Source organism: Rhinatrema bivittatum, chromosome 13 (assembly GCF_901001135.1).
Source record: "Rhinatrema bivittatum chromosome 13, aRhiBiv1.1, whole genome shotgun sequence".
NCBI classification, from domain to species: domain Eukaryota; kingdom Metazoa; phylum Chordata; class Amphibia; order Gymnophiona; family Rhinatrematidae; genus Rhinatrema; species Rhinatrema bivittatum.
In genome coordinates, this window is record NC_042627.1 from 8315822 (window position 1) to 8337819 (window position 21998).

The window sequence follows — 21998 nt, forward strand, 5'->3', positions numbered from 1 at the left end:
GGCGGCACACATTTGTAAACGGTGCGGTATCTGCCCCACTCCCAGATGTACCCGTGCCAATGATCAGCAGGCCCTTCTCCAATCCCTTCCACCAAAGCCAAAGAGAAGGATTTGTTTAGCAGTTCTGCCTGTTCCTTCTCTCCCGGACACTGCTCCTCGTTCTCCTCTCAGTCTTACATCATTACCTCTGACCTTCCTTCTATCACTGGCAAACCTAAAGTCGTCACGTCGCTTCGCTTTAACTCTTTACAATGGATATTTCACCAATCTAAAAACGTTCTCGGCAGAATACAACATATAGCACAAAATAATAAAAGTAAAACCCAGAATACATACATTTTCATAAAACAGCAAGACACGACAGCTAAATAATCTCCAAAAGACAAAGCGGAGAAAGTTTTTGTATCAAGTGATGTTTTAAGGTTTTCTAGAAGTCAAATAAAAATTCAACCTCGTTTGCAATCTTTTCTTTGGCCTGCACTTTGGCCATCCTGACTTCTTTCGGCTTTTTCCTGTCTTCTTTTTGAATGCTAATCTTTTGGCCTTTACTTTTTTCAGTCACCTCTTACTTTTATTTACTTTTCTGACCAGAGCTCTTGCCATTGCTTCATTTAGCTTAGCCCACGGTTCCTCACTTCACCTCCTTCCACCCTGCCGGTGTCTTCAGGTACTTCCCCATTTTGGTAAAGCTGATGATCACTGATTCGGAGGTGGGCACATACCCAGACATCAGAGACCCTCTCTGCACGTTATACCAGGTCCAGTAATGCCCCTTTCATTGTAAGTTCTCAAACTATTAGTCCTTTGAAAGGAGTCCAGGATCTCTTTACTTCCAAGACAGTCTGTCGACGGGACACTCCAGTCCACTTCCGGCACATTAATCTCCTACCAGCACCAGGTCGCCCTTCTCTGTCCAGTTCCTCCTACTGCGTCAGGTCTGCAGAACACCCTGATGTAGATGGTCCCATCACAGCCCAGGGTGCCACCTCCTCTCCCATACGCCTTGCATTTCTGCGGCTTTGAAATTCTGTTTTCCCATAAAGAGCTACTCCTTCCCCCTTTTCTGCCCACCCTATCCTTCCCACCCACATTATAGCCTTGTATGGCCATTTCCAGCAGTTGCATCGAAGTCTGCCTCTGCCACTAGGGTTTGCAGATCTGGAATTTTATTGCCTAGATCAGGAGGTTCCCAAACGTCCTGGGGGACCCCCCCCCAGCCAGTCAAGGTTTTCTGGCTATCTGCAATGAATATGCATGAGATAAATTTGCATGCAGTGGAGGCAGCGCATACAAATTTATCTCACGCATATTCATTGTGGATATCCTGAAAAGCCGACTGCCCGGGGCATCCCCAGGACAGCGTTAGGACCCTCTGGCCTAAAATATGGGCATTTGTGCTCATAATATTTCAGCTATTCCTCCTTGGGCTGTTCATACTCTGTACAGCCTCATATCTGTCACTCAAGAGAAGACTCGAGAGCTCACCGCTTCCATTCGTTTCCCCAGACTTTCCTTGGTCATTGGGGTTGACAGTCTGAATCCACCACTTACCTCTTCTAATTTAAACGCCTGTTGATGTATAATCTGAATCTTTTCCCACTCACAGAAAGATGGAGCCCATCATTACAGCACAGCCGTTTATTTCTCCCTGCATGGCCCAGCCCCACCCCCCATACATCCAAAACCACCTTCTTTGCACCAGGTTTTGAGTCATATATTGTAACCTGCCGTATATGCCATAGCCTTTCCTCTCCCTTAGCATGAAAATACTTCTGAAAAAGCTAACGTCATTGCCCGAAACCCGAGCCCATCCCCTAAATTCTAGAACTTCCTTTACATTCGTATCCAGGTCATTTGCTCCCAAACGTATTCCACCATCAACACGAGAGTTCCTTCGAGCTTCTCCAATAGCGCTAAGAATCTCTTCTTCACTGTCCACTCTTTATTCAGGTTTTACAGCAGGCAGAAAGTAAATCCATCTTTCCACCGCCCTCTCCGACAGTGTCCTACCCAAGAGGGCATCGCCAGCAGAACGCCACCACTGGAGAACTCCAGGATTATCCCATAGGAATATCCCAATGGCATCACCTCAATCATATCCCTCACACGGAGCTTACGCACTGGTCCTGCTGGAACGAGGGAGGATTTATAGGGCATCTCCAGACACAATTCTTCTCCTGTCATCTCGCTTAACCACCCACAACTCAGTGAACACCCTCTGCTAACGTAGTTCACACCAAACTCATTCCAGAGGAGGGATTAGAAGGCACTGTTTCCTGCTTTATAGGATGGCTTTGCACTCAGCTTGGTCCCCCCGTCACCCTACTAATAGGGTGACCGCTCTTGTTCTTAGATCAGCAACTCAAGGATCTTATCAGGGACCGAAGTATAATCCCAGACGTTCTCTCCCCGCATCCCCCAGGACAGACTCACCGATTCTCGAAAGCCGTCATACTTGTAAACATGCCCGTTTTTGGTCAGCAGCTTGATGCCATGGCCCAGGGCCACTCTGCGCCAGATGCCCTCGGAAAGATCCGTGCCCTGGATATTGTCCACCTTCCCGGTCTTGCTGTTCTTGAAGATCACACCTTGGTGATTAAGGCGAAGGCGGCCATCGTTCTACAGTGGAAAAGAAAGTGGGAAAATATGCAAAAGCCCTGGAAATGATCCTTCCCCCTCCCTCCCCCCCGCAATCCACCACCGGAGCATAATGCCCTCCCCTCCTCAACCAATGGGGCACACCACTCCCTCCCTGCTTCTCTGCACACACACCCATGGCTAATGGGATCTATGTCCTGAACTGTGGCCACAGAGGGCAAAGAGAGGTTATTTAAAGAGAGAAACACGTAAAGCCGGACATTATGCAGTCACTCCCCTCCCTTCCACACGTTCAGAGCCCCTCAGCTTCTGGGAGGAAGAAAACAGAAAAATAAAGGGGGGCAATCCCTGTACAAACACAGCCATAACCGTATTTAAAGAGAGAAAGAAGGAGGCTTCCTCTAAACATGGGAGCTTTCCTCCTCGTCCTGCCGCCCTCCACGATGGTGGCTGGGAGAAGAGACCCAGTTTCTTACCATGGACCCCTTCACCTCCTGGTATATGTCATTGAACTCCAGCGTGTCCGACATGTCGTGGCGGGTCGGACCCCCAGTGGGGTCTGTGGTGCTCCTCTGCTAGGGTACCCGATCCTGCCGCCTCTCGCCGTGCAAGTCTCTCTGCCCCACTGTAACCAACAAGAGAAAAGTCACAGGCCTTCCTTCAGAGGGGATGAAAACCAGAATTCAAACCACGTGAGAAAAAAAAAAAAATCCCCCAAGCAGTGACAAGAAGAGGGCCAGCACTTTCAAATCCACTAAAACCCTTTCAGGGGAGTCCTGCGAGTCACAGAAAAAAGGGACCGACTAGAACAAGAGACGTTTCCCCACCAACGTGCGTGTCAGACACGAGAAACACTTCCGTTCCATGCTGCCGCGATTAAAGCCCACCCACCTGTCATGTTCAGGAACAACTCCAAGTTACATACTTAAGGACTGTTTTAGACTGCAAAAAAAAAAAAAAAAAAAAAAAGCTCTTTTCTAGATATGCGAGACATCCGCCAGTGATCTGTTCATAAGCCTTGCACCCATTAGTCCTAACCAAACCTAAGAAAATATCTTGTTCACCAAAGAATACCTCTATGGAAGGCTTGTGAATTATATCCAACAGCAAAAGCCTTAGCAACACGTCTGCAGTATTTCCCCCAGTTATGGGACAAGCAGAGGCTCTAAGATGTCTTCATGTAAACAGCATATGGAAGGCAGGCGGCCAGCGGGTTCTGAAGCCCTTTTGCATGTGCAGATGGATCAACCCAGCGGGGGACCCCGACGAGTTCTGAATACCTTACACCAGTCCCTCTATCTGTACGCAGCACCACCAGAATCCTCGCCACGCTACCTGGGTTCTTGCAACGTTTAATCAACTGGCAAACACACAGTTCACAGTTGTACATACACTTAAGCATGTGACAGAGCAGCCCTCAAAAATATCACTTCTTGAATGGCAACTGCAGTCACCCCTGCCTTGCTGCAGGCCTCTCTCCCTTCCCCAGATAACCAGGCGCGGGTGCTCGCTGCTCACCAGACTAGTACTGCCAGCAACACCGCAGCAAGCAGGCGTCCCGCTTACACAGTCCCTGCAGCGGTCTCATTCCCCACCACCTCCCAACGGGTCTCTTGCAGAGTGGCACCCTGCACATCGCTGCCAGGACACCGACTGGCAGAAGAGTTTGAACCAAGGCTATTTATTTATTTAATAGTCAAGGTTTCAAGTTAGATTTAAAGCAATAGATATGGCTGCTGTTACTCGTAAAATACAGACTAAATACAATTTGTTGAAAGGTGCTTCTCTCTGTTTTGTACATCTGTGGGGTGAAACAGTTCAGCTTGGCAGACTGTCGAGGTAACTTTGTTAAAATGTTTCTTTAGCAACTTATTCCTTATATTTACAAACCGGTCTCCACAAGATGCTTGCAGCAGTGCACAGCAAGAAGATTCAAATGACTTGGCAGGTGATGGCAGTCTGCCTGCTTGTTACTGTCTTCACTGTTGGTGCTAAGAATATCTCCCGATTATCAGTCATAAGTTTGACTACCTGTAGGATACTGTTACTTATCCAAGTCAGTTTTATCATCATTCTTCCTTGGCCCACTACCATGCTGGGTAGATGAGCTTACATTTTCCCATACTCGCCTGCCTAGCAGGTGCACTGATGCATTATGATAAGGTCAACACACAGCTCCCTTGTTCTGTTTGTCTTATACTACGTTTTCCAAACGGCTAAAGCACCTTGCAAACCTTGGGTGAGCTACATTTGAGCCTCACACCATAATTAAAGAATAACTACAATACAGCACAGCACATTGCACAATCCCTCCCTCCCATGGCTCAGAAGCTCCTGTGCTCCCAAAACCGCTGCCGACAAGGCCCAACAGAGGAGGCGTGCCCTGCCGCGGAGGGCAGGAGAGATTCTGGCCACGCTACCCCACTTATCAAAAAGATTTTCTGGGGTGTTTCTGGCTACGCACTAGGGGATGCAGCTGTCTTTAATGTCCACAGATGCAGGGCTTCGGTTTAAAGTTCCTCTTCTGAATGAAGTCATCAAGGTGGGTCACTGACTCTGTATTCCCTCAGAAGGCAGGGTGCTCCTCAGAGCAGTGGCGAGGCAATTTGGCGCCTATGGCCCAAGTGAAAAATAGCGCCCTCACCCATTACAGAACACACGACACCAGAGTAGGGAGACTCTGTCAGATGTTAGCACAGCAACGCCAAAGGCTGGTGCGTGGTGCCCCAGGCAAACCTTATAGCCTTGCACCCTGTCACACCCTCCCTAAACACTATTAAACGCTATGCATGCATAACAGACTTTATGTGAAAAAGGATATTCAAAGTATAGTCTTCTGAGGTAAAAGATCACATGCAATGCTGTGGTGCCAACCAGAAAACCTTGCACAAAAGCAAGAGACACTTGGAACCATTATCATATTAGGCCTACTGTAAAATACCATGGGCTTGGCCCTCAGAAAGCCAGGGGAAAACAGAATTACAATACAATAAACTTTCTATAACAGAATAGCACTAACTGCCAGCATTCAAACAGCAACACCCTAGCTATAAAAAGGCAACACTGCAAATATTACACCAGGCCCTAAAACACAAATACTCCTCCTATTAGGAAAACAGAATAAGCCAAGCTGCTATAAATCTCTCCACAGAAACTGCACTCTAGTTGAATACCTCACCTTCAGTCACACATGCAGAACAGGCAGACCTTAAAAACCAGAATAAAGCAACCATAAATATAAAAAGAAACGTGCAAGCAAAAACTGAACTGGAAATTGCAACAAGCCAAATTCTGATGCAGTGCAACAATGGGAAAAAAGCAGCACTACCATTCCTCATAAAACATGAAATCAAGAAATATAAATGTTATCAATACTAGTAAAACCACACCAGTAAAAAATATAATTCAAAACAGCTAACGGACAGAATAATATCCAATAATTAAAAACACAAACATTTATACATTTATATGTATATAAGTTATATGTAAACCGACACAATATGATTTTTCATGAGCATCGGTATATAAAACCTCATAAATAAATCATAAATAAATAAAAATATTTCAAAATAAACACATCAAATAGCAGTCAATAATTAAAACTAATAAGGATTTTATAAAAAATCCCTGCTTTCCATACCTGGGGAGTTTTTGATTTCCAGATGTCCTGAGAGTGTCATGGATTAGCAGGCAGAAAGGAAAGGGGATTGTTGAGCAAAAACTTTCTCCTCACACAGATGCTCTCTCAGTCTCTCACACACACACGCGCATGCTCACACAATCACATGCTTTCTTTCAATCTCTCACACATACACGTGCTGTCTCACACACACGCTCTTTCATTCATACATGCTAATGCTCTCACACACACATATATGCCCTCTCACTTGCACATAAATACATGCTCATGCTCTCTCTGACTGTCAGAAATACAGCAGATTTTCCAATACAGTTTTCTAGGGGTGGAAAAAATATTCAGAAAACTTGGATACCTTCCTGCTTTTTTTATTTTTCAGGGAGGTTTAATTTTTCATTGCCCACTTTTTTTTTTTCCTTTTTCTCTCTTCCCCCTGGTCTGTAACAGCAGTGACTATTCTGGCCTGGATCCTCCACAGCCCTAGCAGCTCCCATCACACCCAGGATCTCTCTGCCAGGGCCAGCGCAGGCACCAATTTTTAGGCACCCAGGAATGCTCAGCTGGTTTTAACACTTCCTACTGGATCATCCTTGGCTGCACAACAAATTTTGAAAGTTTTCCCCAACTACCATATTGATTGAAAGGGGAACTTCCAATATGGACAGGCGCCTTTAATATGTTAAGATGATGATGATGATGATGAATGTGACAGTTTTCTTGAATGCTCTCCATAACAAGTTATAGGAGCTGCTACCACCGACCTTTTCTTTATAGTATACAGCAGTGGAAGAAACAAGGCTATTCACCCCAGTTCCAATCTCCGCTCTCCCTCCCCTTTGGACCTCCACTCCAACCTGCAACCAACAGTAACAATCAATGTGGGGGCCTGGGAGTCACTGTGCCTTTCAAAGTACCACCCCCTTCCTTCCGTACGAGCTCCCAAACAGGCTGTAAACATCTGCATAGGGTCCTTTCAGTTTAAACCGATAGTCACCCATAAATCCCTGGATTTTTCCCCAAAGCTGACAATCAGTTTAACCCAATTTGCACCCTAACTTTAGGATGATTAAAAAGTTGCTTCAGAGCTGCAGATGCAGTGTTTCAAGGCCTCCACCCACTGCTGGAAGGCAGCGTGGCCAAAGTGCGTGTTATGTTTCAAGTCCCACCCTCCACCAGTGACAGCGCTCACCCATGCCACATTTCAAGTCCCACCTCCTCACCGCCCAAGCAGCCACAGTGCCTGCTGTCTAGTGCCACAAACATGTTTAAAGCAGGCCCTATCTATCAGAAACAAATCCCAGCAGACTCCTTGGTTCTGCACAAAAGCAGAAGTGTAATGCTGCAGAGCACGGGAGCCTCAATAAGCAAACTGCAGAAGGAGAAGCCAGGAACCACCACCAATTGCAGGGTGGGGGGAATGCAGGGTGGGGGGAGAGGGCGATTCTCTGAAGGGTGTGAGGGGAGAAAGAGGCACATGCTAGATAGGGGATGGGGACACTGCTGAGTGGGTGGGTGGGTGAATCTGCTTAATATTTTGTCCTAGCTTCTGTCCACCAAAATAAACTCCTGTATTTACCTGGAAAAATTAGTCTTTTTTTTTTTTTCAAATGAACTTCTCCTGTTTTTATTCTTGTCATAATAAACCCTGCTAAATTCCTAGGAAAAATAAAACAATAAACATAAAAATGAAGGTCCCTACTTATGCAAAACTGGTCCTGTGCGTATGCACTCACTCACAGGCCCTACCTGCACTGGCTTCTACTGTTGCTTTCCTGCTTTGGCTGAGTGGGTAGAGGGAGTGAGGGAAAAAGTAGTGGAGATCTATTTTGGTTTTTGTTTTGGGGGTCATATAGGACAAATGTTTAGACAGTGCTGGTTGTAGCAAAACTAAGCAACTCTAAGAAAACAACTAAGAAAGAATCTTTTAAACAAGAATCAACCTCACCTGGAAAACAGATTGGTCCACATTTTCTCATGTGAGATAAAATTGGGGAAAACTTTCAATGGCTATTGACTGAACTGTAATTAACAGGATAATATTACTTAAACAGCGCACTATACAGAATCGTCCGAAAGTGATTTTCACTGTAACCATTCTGGCTTTATTTTTCCCAACTCTCCCCATGCCTGTCTGTTGATTGCCTTCTCTGTGATCTTGCTGGTAAACTTATACAACCTCCACTGTCCTTTTCAGTATTACTGTATTCACAGCATTGAGAATGAGCAGCTACACAAACAGAACAAGTACACCGAATGAAAATGAAATAATTTAACATCAAGATATTAAATTAAAAACACAAGCAACAGGAAACTGATCTAAGTTATTCCTGGGTAAAACTCAACAGTCTCACCACCAATATCAACAAACTGGGCAGCAGATAAGGAGAATAAGATCAAGTAGTCCTCCAGGGCTCTCAGTGTATTGCTGAACATACCAAATTTCTAGGGAAGGCAAACCCAATAACAGTAAATTCTCCTAAATTTGACGAGAACTCCAGGTTTTACTGGAGGAAGTCCTCTCAGACTACCAGCCGTACTGGACTCTCAGATGCATAACACACTGGCTCCTGTACCCATGCAGAGCAGCTAAATGACCCTGGTCCTGGAACAAGATTTTTCATTAGTCCTCGTTTTAGACTTTACATCCAAATGCATTGTCCGATTTGTAGCCCCCGTTTCTTTCATTTGACACCAGCACTAAGAAACCAAACTAAACCAGCGGAGGGAAGCAGTGGAACCGTGCGGGACTATGTGACAGATCGCGGCTCCCGTGAACATCCCAGCCCTATCCGCTCCTGCCCCCCGCCGCCAACGCTTGCCTGGGCTCCTTGCACCTGCAGGACGCGGGGGTCCAAGTCTCTGTTACCCCCCGAAACGAAATCACACCAGCACTTTCCAAAGCTCCTGCAGCCACTTCCGGTCACAGCAGTTCGAGCGCTTCCCGCGTGCGGCCCATAAAATCAGGCGCGAGCGGAAGTCGCTTTACCGCAGTGCCTTCTGGGGGTGAGGGCGCGGGGACGTTATTGCATTCTGGGATACTGAGGGGCATAGCGGTAACTACAGGCATTACAAACAAATGAATATTCATATTTTATATGGTAATGATGCTATAAATAGTCGTATTATACCCATGCCAACATTTGAAAATGTTCATAGTATTTTAAAAAGAAACAATTAGGATAAACAAAATAAAGGTACAATTAAATTTAACTGACTCAAACAGCAAGACAGGCCTTCATCTGATAATAGTGATACAGCATTTAATAATACATTTAGATTAATATTTGATAGTACAAATATTAATTAATAATACAAAGTAGAGAAACCTGGAGTAATGTCATGCGGCCATTCTCAAAGTGCCATATAATCAGGCCGCTGTTTCAGCGCCCACTCTGTCATTGGCGCTTCAGGGTCGGGAGAGCCGTTGATTGGCTCCCTGGAGCCTCGTGATCGTTTCACCTGTGTTTCGCGCCTAACTCTGTTAGGTTTAAAAACCTGTTTGCATTGAGGTCGCATGCACTCCCTGCCATGTTAGAAGTTTCTGCATTCAGGTATGGAACCAACAAGATATGGAGCTATTTTAGATTTAATTCTTAGTGGAACATAGGATTTGGTGAGAGAGGAAACAGTAGTGGGGCCACTTGGCAATAGTGGTCATAACAGATTTGAACTAATGACTGTAAGGGGGCAATCTGTAAATCTACAGCTCTAACACTAAATTTTCAAAAGAAACCTTGATAAAATGAAGAAAATAGTTACAAAAAAAACTGAAAGGTGCAGCTGGTTTAACGTGTACAACAGGTGTGGACATTGTTTAAAAATAAATCTTAGAAGCACAGTTCTGAGGTATTCTATGTATTAAGAAAGGTGGAGGGAAGGCAAAACAATTACCGGTATGATTAAAAGGTGAGGTTAAAGAGGCTATTTTAGCCAAAAAAAGTATCCTTCAAAAATTGGAAGAAGGATCCACTGAGCCAAGCAAACCAGGAGGGCCTCCTCCTTGGGACCATCTGTGGATAAAAAGAGGCAGGGTCAGATGATGCATCTTGCCACAGTGCTCAAGCTCCCCCATGCTCAGAAAAAGCCCCAGGCTTTGGGGGATGTGCCGCTAAAACCCAGGCTGAGAATGGCATCACCAGCAGTGAACTGCGCAGGCCAAAGCACATGTCGAAGCACAGGCATGACACACGATGCAGGGTCGAGTCAATGCACGTGTCGAGGAAAACCTGACACAACGCAGGGATGTGTCGCAGAGTGAAGCGCACAATACATCGAAGTGTGGCTCGCAAGTGCCACTCACAGCGACACAGGTGCTTCCCAAAAAGAAAACGACGCAAGAACCCACCGAGAAGCATCTATCTATGGCACACACAAAGCATACCAGCAGGGCATTGAGTCCTCCACAGGAGAAGACAGTGCGTAAGCACAGACCTCCCCAAGAGCAGGCTTCCCACAAGTCAGGGATTCTTTCTCAGGTGGTATTCTTGCCAGAGGAGCTCTTGGAACTGGGTTTTTTCGACGTTGAACCATTGTCAGATGACCATCGCTTGTTGAATTCTTCAAGATCATCCCAAAGGGTTTATTCGGACATATCTTCAGTCTCAAAGAGGAAAATGCACTTGCCTTAGTTACAAGAGTCCCTTACAAAGAGACACAGCTATCCCTCAAGGACCACACTCTGATCCTCTTAGCTGCAGTGCCTCCACCATTGAGGGTGACCAAGCCCAAAGAGGGCAAGAGGCATGAGGAGCATGCCCACTGTCCAAGGGAAGAGACAACAGGTCCCTATGGAAGGGGGACTAGCTTCACAAGTGATATATAACTTAATGACAGTATAGAAAAGCTTTTAAATAAATAAATCAATAAATATTGCAGATGTCCACAATTCTAAGCAATTTCTTCATGTCCCTGGAGAGTGACAAGCACCGTCACTGGCCACCTGAAGACTCTTCTCCAGAGAGGGGATCCCTGTCTCCCACACAGGAGGATCACAGCCCACAGGATGAAACAGGGGACCCCCAACTGTAATTCAACCTCCAGTCAACTTCTGAGCCCAGGGACTCCCCGCCAATTTTACCGGATTCCTCTACGGGAATTCTGTTAGACCCATTGGAGGAAAGACCCAAACATCTTCACCCCTGGAAGACCTGTCCTACTCCAAGTTTATTGAAAACGTGGACATGGTTTTGAAAATTGAAACTAAGAAGCTACTATATCCCAGATCGGAGGATCTTTGAATTCCCAGCTGAGCCCACGGCCTTAACCTCCCATGCATTACTTGATGCGGTTATGGACAAGGCATGGGAATCTCCCTTCTCGGGATCAGCAACGTCCAGGAAAACTGATTTGAAGTTCAGGATGAGGAAATCCCCATACTTCGGAACAGTTCAACCACCTCCTGCTTCGGTAGTTGTAGAATCGGCCACGAAGAAGTCTAAGAAATCATGGCTACACTCATATACCCCGCTGGGTAAGGATAACAGATACCTGGATGACTTTGGAAGGAAAACTTTCCAAACAGTAATGTTGAGTGCTAAAATCCAGCAGCACCAATTCTATATCACTCAATATCTATACAAATGTTTACAAACCTAAAGCCGCACGTTACACTGGGACTGTCGGACATCATGTTGCCTCAATCCTTAATGGATCTGGAAGAGGGCTTGTGCCACCTCCTTCAAACAGTATACGAGGCATTCGAGACATCAGCCCATACATCGGCAGGGTCCATAGCAGAGAATAGCCTGGCTATGTGCTAATGCCATATGTGAGGACATACACAAGAAATTGGCAGATCCGCCCTGTAAAGAGAAAACCTGTTTGGGGACAAGCTGCAGTAAACTGTATGCCAGCTTAAGGAACAGAGTGTAGCGGTCCTGTTCCTAGCTTCCTGGCAGAACAGCAGTCTTCAGCCAGCAGGTATTACCCGGCTTTCAAGAAGTCCTACTATCAAAGGCGCCCCTTCCGACTGTACACACTGTTATATTTATGTGAACTCAATGATAGAAAGACAGCCTTATCTGAGCCCAAGCCAAGGTCGGATGCCAGCGAGTAAGGGAAGGATGCAGATCCAGCCAGAGTGAAGTCAGAGCCAGCGTCTCCCCGAATCCCAGTACAAATAGAGACAGACCGAGACAATCTGGGTCAGAGGCAGGCAGCAAGCAAGAGAAATCCAAATCCAGTCGGGTCAATGGCAGGCAGCAGGCAAGAGGAATCCAAGACAATCCGGGTCAAGACAAAAGGCAAATCCAGCAGAGAGACAGCACCAGCACAAGCAAGCCTGTAGCCGAGGCAAAGTTTGTGCCTGAAGGCTGGGTAGATATAGCCCCATTTCCCGCACTACTGCGGGGACTGTCAGGAGGCCCGCCGATGTGCCGGGGGGGGGGAGCGGAGCCAAGGTGCCTCAGATATCGTCTTGCTAAGGAGTAGCAATCTGTAATGAATCTGATATAGTTGTGGGTGGATCCCTGGGCCGATGGCAGATAACTACGCCCCCAGGAGGATTCCCCAAGAGGGACCACCGGCTAGGCTAGAGTATGGAGACAGACACACATTAGTTCTTTTATTAAAAAGGTTATTAGAAACCATCAGAGGTGGCAGTAGTGAGCTGATATGCCCGGCAGGGCTGTAGTCCCTCAGGTACTGGAATAATGATCCCAGGATGGCTGAGCTGTTGAGAAACTGTAGAAAGTGAGTAGGCAGAGTTCATGAACAGAACTAGATGACAAAACTCACATAAGGACTCAAGTAAGCTCAGGAGCTGGAAAAGATTAGGCCCTCGAGGAGCGAGTACCTGGTTCCAGGGAAAGCTCTGAGAGAGCGATGGTAACTCACAAATGTTTGTAGCAGTGATAGCTTCCAGGCAGTAGAGAATCTTCAGAGTGTCCAGGAACATGGGCCCTCGAGGAGCGAGGACCGGTTCCTATCTGTAATCTGAAAATAAAGAAGAGAGCGAGGCCCCCGAGGAGCGGGTACCTCTGGTAAGTCCGAGGAGGCAGAGTAGCTTGGATAGCCAAAGCGAGTACGAATCCGAATCCATATCCACATCATTAAAAAGGGTTTTTACAAACTTCAAATCTTAAAAAGGATTAAACCTCTACTTCACCATCACGATTTTCATTTAGCATTGCAAGCCCTACTTTTATCCAAATTAGACTACTGTAACGCTATTCTCCTGGGATTACCTGCATCTACCATTACCCTACTTCAACTATTACAAAATGCGGCAGCACGTCTACTTAGTAACCTAAAAAAATCGGATCATATCACTCCACTACTCAAGGATCTTCATTGGTTACCTGTCTTTTACAGAGTACAATATAAGACTCTTTCACTGATACATAAAGCTTTGTATAACAACAAGTCTGAAAGGATGGAGTTGGACCTGGATGGATTCATCACTCCGTTTTCAAACATCAAGAAGATCTTTACGATTTACAAATACCGGTCTACTTTTAATTCCATCTCCAAAAATATCCCGTTTTATTTCAACTAGACAGCGTGCATTCTCAATTGCCTTCCAATCGAATTAAGACTGGAATCTTCTTCTAAAACATTTAAGAAAGAATTAAAAACATTACTTTTCCTTAAAGCTTTTTCAACATGATAATAACAATATTCTCCTAATCTCAATTAATTATTTTATTTTCCTCCATTTTCTATCCTTTTATTATGCAATTACTTTGTATATTATTTTCTTTTAACTTTGCAAACTGTATTTCTCTTTTATTCTTATTATATGTGAACCGAAACGATGACTGAAGTTGAATGTCGGTATACAAAAAAAAGTAATAAATAAAATAAATAAATACTGCTGGACTCCCTCCTGCACGGCTGAAGCTGTGCCACCGACTTTTCCTTCAGGGGGAATCGATTCCTTTCTCCACCGCGGCACGAACGCAGCCACGGTGGAGCCACCTCGTCCTCTTCTTCGGAGCCGGACTCTGCCCCACTGCAGTTCCTCTTCAGAGGCAGGAGCCACCTCCGGCCTGCTTCTTCCTTCTTCTTGCAGCAGGACACCGCTGCAGGCCTCGGCTCCACCTACCTGCCTCCGGAGCTCCCACTAGGGGCGGGCCGCGCTCCTCTCTTCTACCTTTAAAGGGCCAGAGACAGGAAGTACTCCTGTGCCCTCCTGATGACTACTTCAGGGCTCTTCCTGGTCCTGGCCTATAAAAAGGCACTGCTTCAGTTTCTCAGGGCCTTCGGATGGAGTTACACCATCTTCGGAGTTACGAGTGCTCCATAATCCTTCCTCGGAGTTTCACCCTCCATGGAGTTCCACTGCTTCCATTGTGGTCCATCTTGCTGCTCCTGTCCGGAAGACTTCGTGTTCCATGTCTTCTTGTTCCTGATGTCTTCGTCCAATGCTCCAGGTTTCATTCCTCGTCGGATCTTCCTTGAGGTATGTTCCAGCCCTTGGCTTCCCTTCCCGTAAGCCTGGTTCAAGTGATCCAGTTGTCCAGACGTTCTTTGTCCTTTGTCCATCGTCCCAGATGTCTAGAGACCCTGATGTCCAGTTGTCTTCTCGTTCTGAGATCCAGATGTTCAGATGTCCAGGTGACCTGCACTTGAGGCTTCCCCCTCTTGCGTTTCTTCTTCTATCTCTCCTTCCTGAAGGATCCTCCAGCAGCCTTGTCGTCCCCCCGACTTCTCCTCCAGTCGTCCTTCACAAAAGCGTCCAGCGTCCCCGGTATCAGTCTTCAGGTGACCGGAATCGTCTCCGGTTGGACTTCTCTCAAGTGCTGCCCGGACTTTCTTCTCCGTCCTGTGCACGTCCCGCTCTCCGCGTGGTCCGCGACCAGCCTTCCAGGTTGTGTAGGGCGTGCAGCACGACAGGGTGGTCCGTGACCAGTCCACACTGGGCTGTGTAGGGCACCCTAAGGGACAGCACTCTCCCAAGTCTCCAAGAGTATCGTCTTGTCCAAGTCTTCGAGTGTCTCCCCTCGTTCAAGTCTTCGAGTATCTCCCCTCATCCAAGTCCATTGAGTATCTCCCCTCATTCAAGTGTTCAAGAGTACCGTCTCGTTCAAGTCTTCGTGAGTCTCCCCTTGTCAAAGTCTTCATGAGTATCGTCTTGTCCAAGTCTCCACGTCTTCGAGAGTCTCATCTCGAAGACATGGAGTCCTCGGAGTCCTCTTCTCGTCCAAGTTCCAGGAGTCCTCGTTTCCTTATGCACTCTGCCTCTTTAACTCTCACGGGTCTGGAATCTTCTACTCCGGTACCTTGCCTCAGAGTTTCCAGCCCTCTGTCATCTCTAGTACATGTTGGTTCAACAGAGGGTTGACCCACTTCACCCTCCTCCTGTGTTCTTGCTCCACCCATGCTTGTACTTGCTCATCTGCCTCAGTTGTGTCTTTCTTGGGGCTCCTCCCTGAGCCACCTCGGGGCCCAAGAGCTCACTCTCTCTCAGGAACAAGCGATCGCACCTCCACGCCCTTCCCAGGACTCCCTGGGCGCGTTTGTAACACTAACAAAATCAGCAGCACAGTAATAATGATTTAAATTACCACAGTATTGACTGGGTGAATACACATCAGGACATTCTAGAAAAGTAAAGTTTCTAGATTAAATAAATTACTGCTTCATGGAGCAACTGGTACAAGTCCCAACAAGAAGGGAAACTATTTTAGACCTAGTCCTTAGTAGAACCCAGGATTTAGTGTGAGATGTAGCAGTGTTGGAGTCATTTGACTTAATAACTGGAGGGAGGACACGAAAGAATTCTATTGCTATAGCATTTAACTTTCAAAAAGGTGACTATGATAAAATGAGGAAAATATGAAAGGAGCAGCTGTAAAGATTTTGAGTTTAGATCAGGCATGGACATTGTTTAAAAATACTATCTTGGAAGCCAGAGCAGATGTATTCCACGCATTAGAAAAGTTGGAAGGATGTCTAAACGACTACAGTCATGGTTAAAAGGTGAGGTGAGAGAGGCTATAATAGGTAAAAGAACATCTTTCAATAAATGGAAAAGGGATCCATATGAAGAAAACAGGAAGCAGCATAAGCACTGGCAAGTTAGATGCAAAGCATGGATAAGGAAGGCAAAGAGAGAATTTGAAAAGAAGCTTGGCATGGAAGCAAAAACTCATAATAAAAACATTTTCAGGTACTTTCGAGATAAAAAGCCTGTGAGGGAGTCAGTTGGGCCATTAGATGAAGTAAGTTCCAAAATAAAAAAGAAAGGTATGGAAAGGGGTTTTAGGGGTCGGGGAGGACAGGGGAAAAGGGAGGCAGAGTAGGAAAGGGTATAGGAAGTTTCCTCCCAGTCCTTCCTCAATTGGAAAGGCCTACTCGCATGGTCACGCGTATTTTTTTTTAATCCCCCCCTTGCACATATTAGACGATACAGTCAAAAAAGAAGGAAGAAAGAAAGCACAGAAGGATGCTGCCTAGATGTCCCACCACTACCTAAAACGTGTCGTTTCTCTCTCACCGTCATCAAAATCCATCCCTTGCTGAACGCACTACCAGAACCTTTATTCACTCTCTCATCTCCTCCCACTTAGACCCTTTTGATCTGCTCCTCACAGGTCTCCTAGTGAACCATCTTTCTCCACTACAATCCATCCGAAATTTAGCTGCACAACTTATCTTTCACCAAAGTCACTACACCCATGTGACCCATCTTCTCAAGTTACTACACTGGGTCCCTATCTGCTTCCAAATTCAATTCAAGCACCTCTTACTCAAGTACAAATGTCTTCACTCTACAGCTCCACACTACTTCTCCTTTCTTATATTTCCCTAAATCCCTCCTTGTGACCTCTGCTCACTTCTTTATTTAGATTTATATTCAACCTTTCAGCCACTTCAAAGTGGATTACATCAGGCAGGTCATTCCTACCTATGCTCTTCTCCTCTGCCACCAATAACTAGCTCCCCGCTTTCCACCTGGCTGCACTGTGTGCTTACAATAGACTTCCTGAGTTGGTGCATCACGCGCCATCTCTTGTCTTATTCAAATCCGGTCCAGGGCTGGATTTAGGCATCGGCAAATTCCGAAGGTGCAAAATAACTAGCACTCCCCTTGCTGCTCACTCAATTCCAGTGGTGAAACCCCTCACCCCACCTCATCTCATCCTCTGCCTACGGGCGTCATAATGTTAAATCTGTCCCTGATCCAGTCTTAAAACCCACCTTTTTGAGGCTGCTTCTAAATCTTAACGCTTGATTATCCTACTTACAGTCATATGATTTTAACCATTTTCTTAATGAATGAAATTCTCAAAGTCTCTTTTGAACTGTGTTATTTGCCTTAATTAGATTGTAAGTTCTTCTGCGAAGGGACTGTCTCATATGTTTTTGTACAGCACTGTGTAAGTCAGATAAGTCTATAGAATTGCTGAGTACTAGTAGTGGTAATAAGGAAGCTGAGGACACAAACCCAGCCCTTTCGTTAGGACTAGAGCACAGCAATTTTAGGGGCGGATCAGGGAGCTTCCCTGTACATGAGTACACAGGGCTCCGTCTTCATGACTGTTGGACAATGCCCCCAATGGCAGGCAGCAAAGAACAACCCTCTGCTTCCTGCTCCAGCCTCTCCCCTCCCGGGCGGTGAGCAGGGAGGGGAGAGGCTGGAGGGTTGAGGAAGAGCCATTCTGCACCCTAATCCAGTGCCCCCTCCTCCACAAGATTAGACAAGAGTTCAGTTTTTGTCTGAGTATTTCTGTTTATAAATTGTGGTCATTTATTCTAAGTTTGGTGAAGCTCTGTATTTTGTGTGTGTGACCAACATAAGATATTTTGCTAACGTATAGTCTCTGTGTACTTCAGTTTGATCTTTTTTCCCCCAGTAATTGGTGTATTGCTAATAATTCTTTTTGATTTTTAATAATGCTCAAGGCAGCTTACAGCATTTTTAGAATTTACGGTGTTCCCCAGCCCTCACCTGGAGGCACATCTAGCCAGTCAAGGTCTCAGTATATCCATAATGAATATACGTGAGATTTGCATACATTGTAGACCCAGAGTATGCAAATCTATCTCATGCATATTCATTGTGGCAATCCTGAAAACCTGACTGGTTAGCTGTACCTCCATTGAGGGTTGGGAACCTCTGGACTAGGCCACTCCTTTTCCCTGCTGGAAAAAATAGTAATGGAGTTGGACCTGGTATAATATTTGCATTGCTGCCTTTTCATAGACAGGGTTGTTGCGGTTTGAATTCTGGGACCTCTAGTGTGGCAGATTTGAAAAAGTGACCTTTTTTTTGCACTTCAAAAGGACCCTGGTCCCTTTCCAAAGCTATTCTTTAAATGCTAAACTTGTAAGACATCTGTGAAAACGACTTTGAAACACTGCTTTCCTGCTTCAACCCTTCCCTTCCAGGGTAGCCTTGGCAAAACATGGTCCGTGTTGGGGGACTGAGTTTCGACGATCACTAATCTCTTGTATTCATGAACGCTGAATAAACTCATATGAACCTAGACTGATTGACAATTTATGTTGAGAAATCTCACATGTTCCGAACTGACTGTAGATTATTGTTTCCTGAAAGCGCCAGATCTTTAATCCTTTTACTAGATGCTCCACATTTTGTTATTGATTTCTTTAGGGTGTTCCCACTTGTCTGCCTCCACCTTTATTTGGTGAATAGTGAGGGGAAACCTTATCGCCAATCATTTCAGAGACTATGCTCAGCCAATGTGGTATGGATTTCTTTTAACTTATAAATTGTATATATTTCCTTGTTTTTTGCAATCTACTTCCAAAAATCACAGAAGACGCATTCATCAGACACTGTGACATAATTTCTGAAGCAAATTTGTAATGGATGTATATATGAAATGAAGCTTAATATTTAAGAACATGAGAACAAAAGAAGTGCCATGCTGGGTCAGACCAAGCTCCATCGTGCCCGGCATCCTTGTCCCCCAACAGTGGTCGGTCCTGGGCACGAGTAACTGGCAGGATCCCAAAGTAGATGTATTTCTTGTTACTCATTTCCAGGGATAGCAATAGTTTTCTAGTCTACCTAGTTAATAATATTTTATGGACTTTTCCTCCAAGAACTTGTCCAGACCTCTTTTAATCCCCACTATGATAGTCGCCTTGACCGTGTCCTCTGGCAGCAGATTCCACAGCTTGATTGTGCCATGAGTTAAAAAATACTTTCTATAATTTGTTTTAAATCTGTTGATTGTTAGTTTCATGAAGTATCCCCTTGTTTTAGTATTATTTGAATGGGTAAATAACCATCTTTTATTTACCCATTCCACTCCTCGCATGATTTTAGACATTTCTATCACGGCCCCCTCTTAGCTGTCTCTTTTCCAAGCTGAAGAGCCCTCATCTCATCATCCATTTCATCCTTTTTATCATCCTTGCTGCCCTCCTTTGTACCTTTTCTAGTTCCGCTACATCTTTTTTGAGATGGGGCAACCAGAACTGTACACAGTAAAGCCACGATCACACCATGGCCTGATGCAGAGGCAATATGATATTTTCCATTTTATTCTCATTCCTTTGCGGATCATTCCTAATATTCTATTTGCTTTTTTTTTTATAGCAACCACATGCTGATTTGAGCATTTCAATGTATTGTCCAAGGTCCCTTTCCTGGAGACTCCCAATATGGAACTAATAGTGGGATTATTTTTCTCTGTTTCATTTTGCGCTTTTCCACATTAAATGTCATCTGCCATTCAAATATTCAATCTCCTAGTCTCCGCAAAGTCCTTCTGCATTTCCTATCCCATGTCTTTTTAATTTCTCATGGGGACTTTGTCAAACGCCTTCTGAAAATCCAAATACACAACATCAATCTGCTCACCTTTTATTTACATGTTTATTTATACCTTTTGGAAAAAATCTAAAAGATTGAAAAGGCAACGCATTCCTTTGCTAAAACCATGTTGACTCTTCCCCATTAAGTCATGCCTGTCTTTGTGGCCAGTGGTTTTGTTTTTAGGAATGGCTTCTATCGTTTTGCCTGGACATCAGATGCACCAGTCTATGGTTTCCAGGATCACCCTGGAGTTCTTTGTAAAGATTGGCGTCACATCGGCCACCCTCCAGTCTTCTGGAACCACGATAGGAGTTACAGATTAGTAGAAACAGGTCTACAGTTTCACGTTTGGGTTCATTTTAAAAACCTGCCTGTTTAGGTGCAAAGTCTGTGGGTACTTTTGCCTTCAGGCTATGCTCACACTTTTCCTTTCAACTGTGCATAGTTTTAGGCGCTTTTCGGGTGGGCAATTAAACAAACCTTTCACGCGGGTAGATCTGTATATACCCACATGAGTGGCTTTTGAAACTTGGCCTCCCTGTCACATTACGTGGGTTTATAGGGTGGCTCCTGATTGCTGAGTTTTATTATTAAAATAGGCTGGGAGGAGGGGGCTTCAGAGTTAATTGGGGGGGGGGTGACGTGTTCATGGCTGAAAGTTCCCCTTGGGTGCCTAAGAGCTGTGCAGTTGCTCTGGGAGGACAAACAGAGCCCAGGAATGAAGCAGACAGCTCAAAGAAAGAAGGAAGAGGAGCCAAAGAAAGAGAGGGACCGAAAACCAAAAAGACACAGACAGACGTGGAAGAAGAAAAAAAGTGACCAGCAGAGCCAGAAAATAATGCCAAAGATAACAAAGAGGGGGAAATTGTTTTATTGAGTGATAAACAATAGTAGTGACCTCCGCAACCTAAAATCTCCTGAGACCTCATGCAGTGTTTCATGGTTTATGTATGTCTCTTGCATAGAGAAAACTTACATTCTGGAAAAAGCGGAATCTGACTGACTAGTCGATTATTTTTCTGTGTGTAAACCTCTTTTGTGGAGGAGGTACAGTGTGTGCTGGCCCTGATGATTTGCCTGATGACCACAATATTCTGTGGTAAAAAAAACAAACCACTTAAACATGTGTTTCTTCGGCAGAGTCCCCAATTCGTTGTGGCAGCTTCAGGGTTAGATTCTGCATCAAGGGTTTGAATTTCAGAAACACTGCTTGCATAATTTTCTGTGGCAATGCCATGGCATATTTGCAAGCATTTGCATTGTTTTACATATTGAATAATGTAAATTTTGTTTTGCATTTTGAAAATGACATAGATTTCCAGCCTCAGATTTTGAAGACATTCCCGAAAGAGAAGAAGGGGAAGGAACATGCACTAGATAGGGGTTCAACTACAAAGTGTTTACATAATTTGCAGAGCCCAGTGGGCTTCAGCAGGCGACAGGGTATCATAGATTATTCCTATGAACATTTGGAAGCAGATTCTTGACAGCAATGTGTTCCGGGTTCAAGCTTAATTTGCTATTACCAATTTCTGTAGCCCTCAAGATACACCAAGCCTTTCAAATATTCCAGGGATATTCAGACAAATGAATGAAAATCTATTTGAAATTTTGCCTTCTTCACCTCTATCCAAAAAGGAAGAAGTATAACAGATGTTTACTAAGAGATCTGAGCTTTGCTTTCATCAGTTTCATCTGGCAGCAAACCTTTTCGATCCTCAACACAGAGGATGAATTGGCTACTGCTTGTGGTCCAATACTGGAAATAGCTAAGAATGTCCCCAACTCTGACAGAATAGCAATGATGTTGAAAAAATGTTTTGGAGCAAAGATTTGGCAGGTGGCAGAGAATATGTTGCCTCTCATATGGTAGAAGGGCTACTGTAACGCCCAATATGAGTACCTGGTGATGCCTTTTGGCTTATGCAACACCCCAGCCATGTTCCAAAACATGATGAATGAGATCTTCCGGGACCTTCTATATGACTGCATGACAGTGTACCTCAATGACATCATAATCTTTTCCAAGGG

The 21998-nt window shown here is 45.1% G+C and overlaps 2 protein-coding genes across 5 annotated transcripts in view; one reads left to right on the forward strand and one right to left on the reverse strand.

Annotated features, from left to right (window-relative positions):
* Nucleotides 1-21998, reverse strand: part of SSRP1 (structure specific recognition protein 1) — a 66974-nt gene that overhangs the window by 39890 nt on the left and 5086 nt on the right. For 2 of the 4 annotated variants that reach the window (XM_029574801.1, XM_029574798.1), the window contains exons 1-3: nt 9055-9207; nt 3075-3223; nt 2434-2619 (exon numbers count right to left, since the gene is read on the reverse strand). In XM_029574801.1, coding sequence (XP_029430661.1) covers nt 2434-2619; nt 3075-3128 — 240 coding nt within the window. In that variant the 5' untranslated portion in view covers nt 3129-3223; nt 9055-9207. Of the gene's footprint in view, nt 1-2433; nt 2620-3074; nt 3224-9054; nt 9208-9561; nt 9584-21998 lie in introns of those variants that run through there. The other 2 variants (XM_029574800.1, XM_029574799.1) reach the window with 2 other exon arrangements.
* The window catches only part of LOC115074862 (182 kDa tankyrase-1-binding protein-like), a 46498-nt gene continuing 34248 nt past the window's right edge, over nt 9749-21998 (forward strand). Inside the window, exon 1 of the mRNA XM_029574802.1 lies at nt 9749-9786. Coding sequence (XP_029430662.1) covers nt 9764-9786 — 23 coding nt within the window. The 5' untranslated portion in view covers nt 9749-9763. The remainder of the gene's footprint in view (nt 9787-21998) is intronic.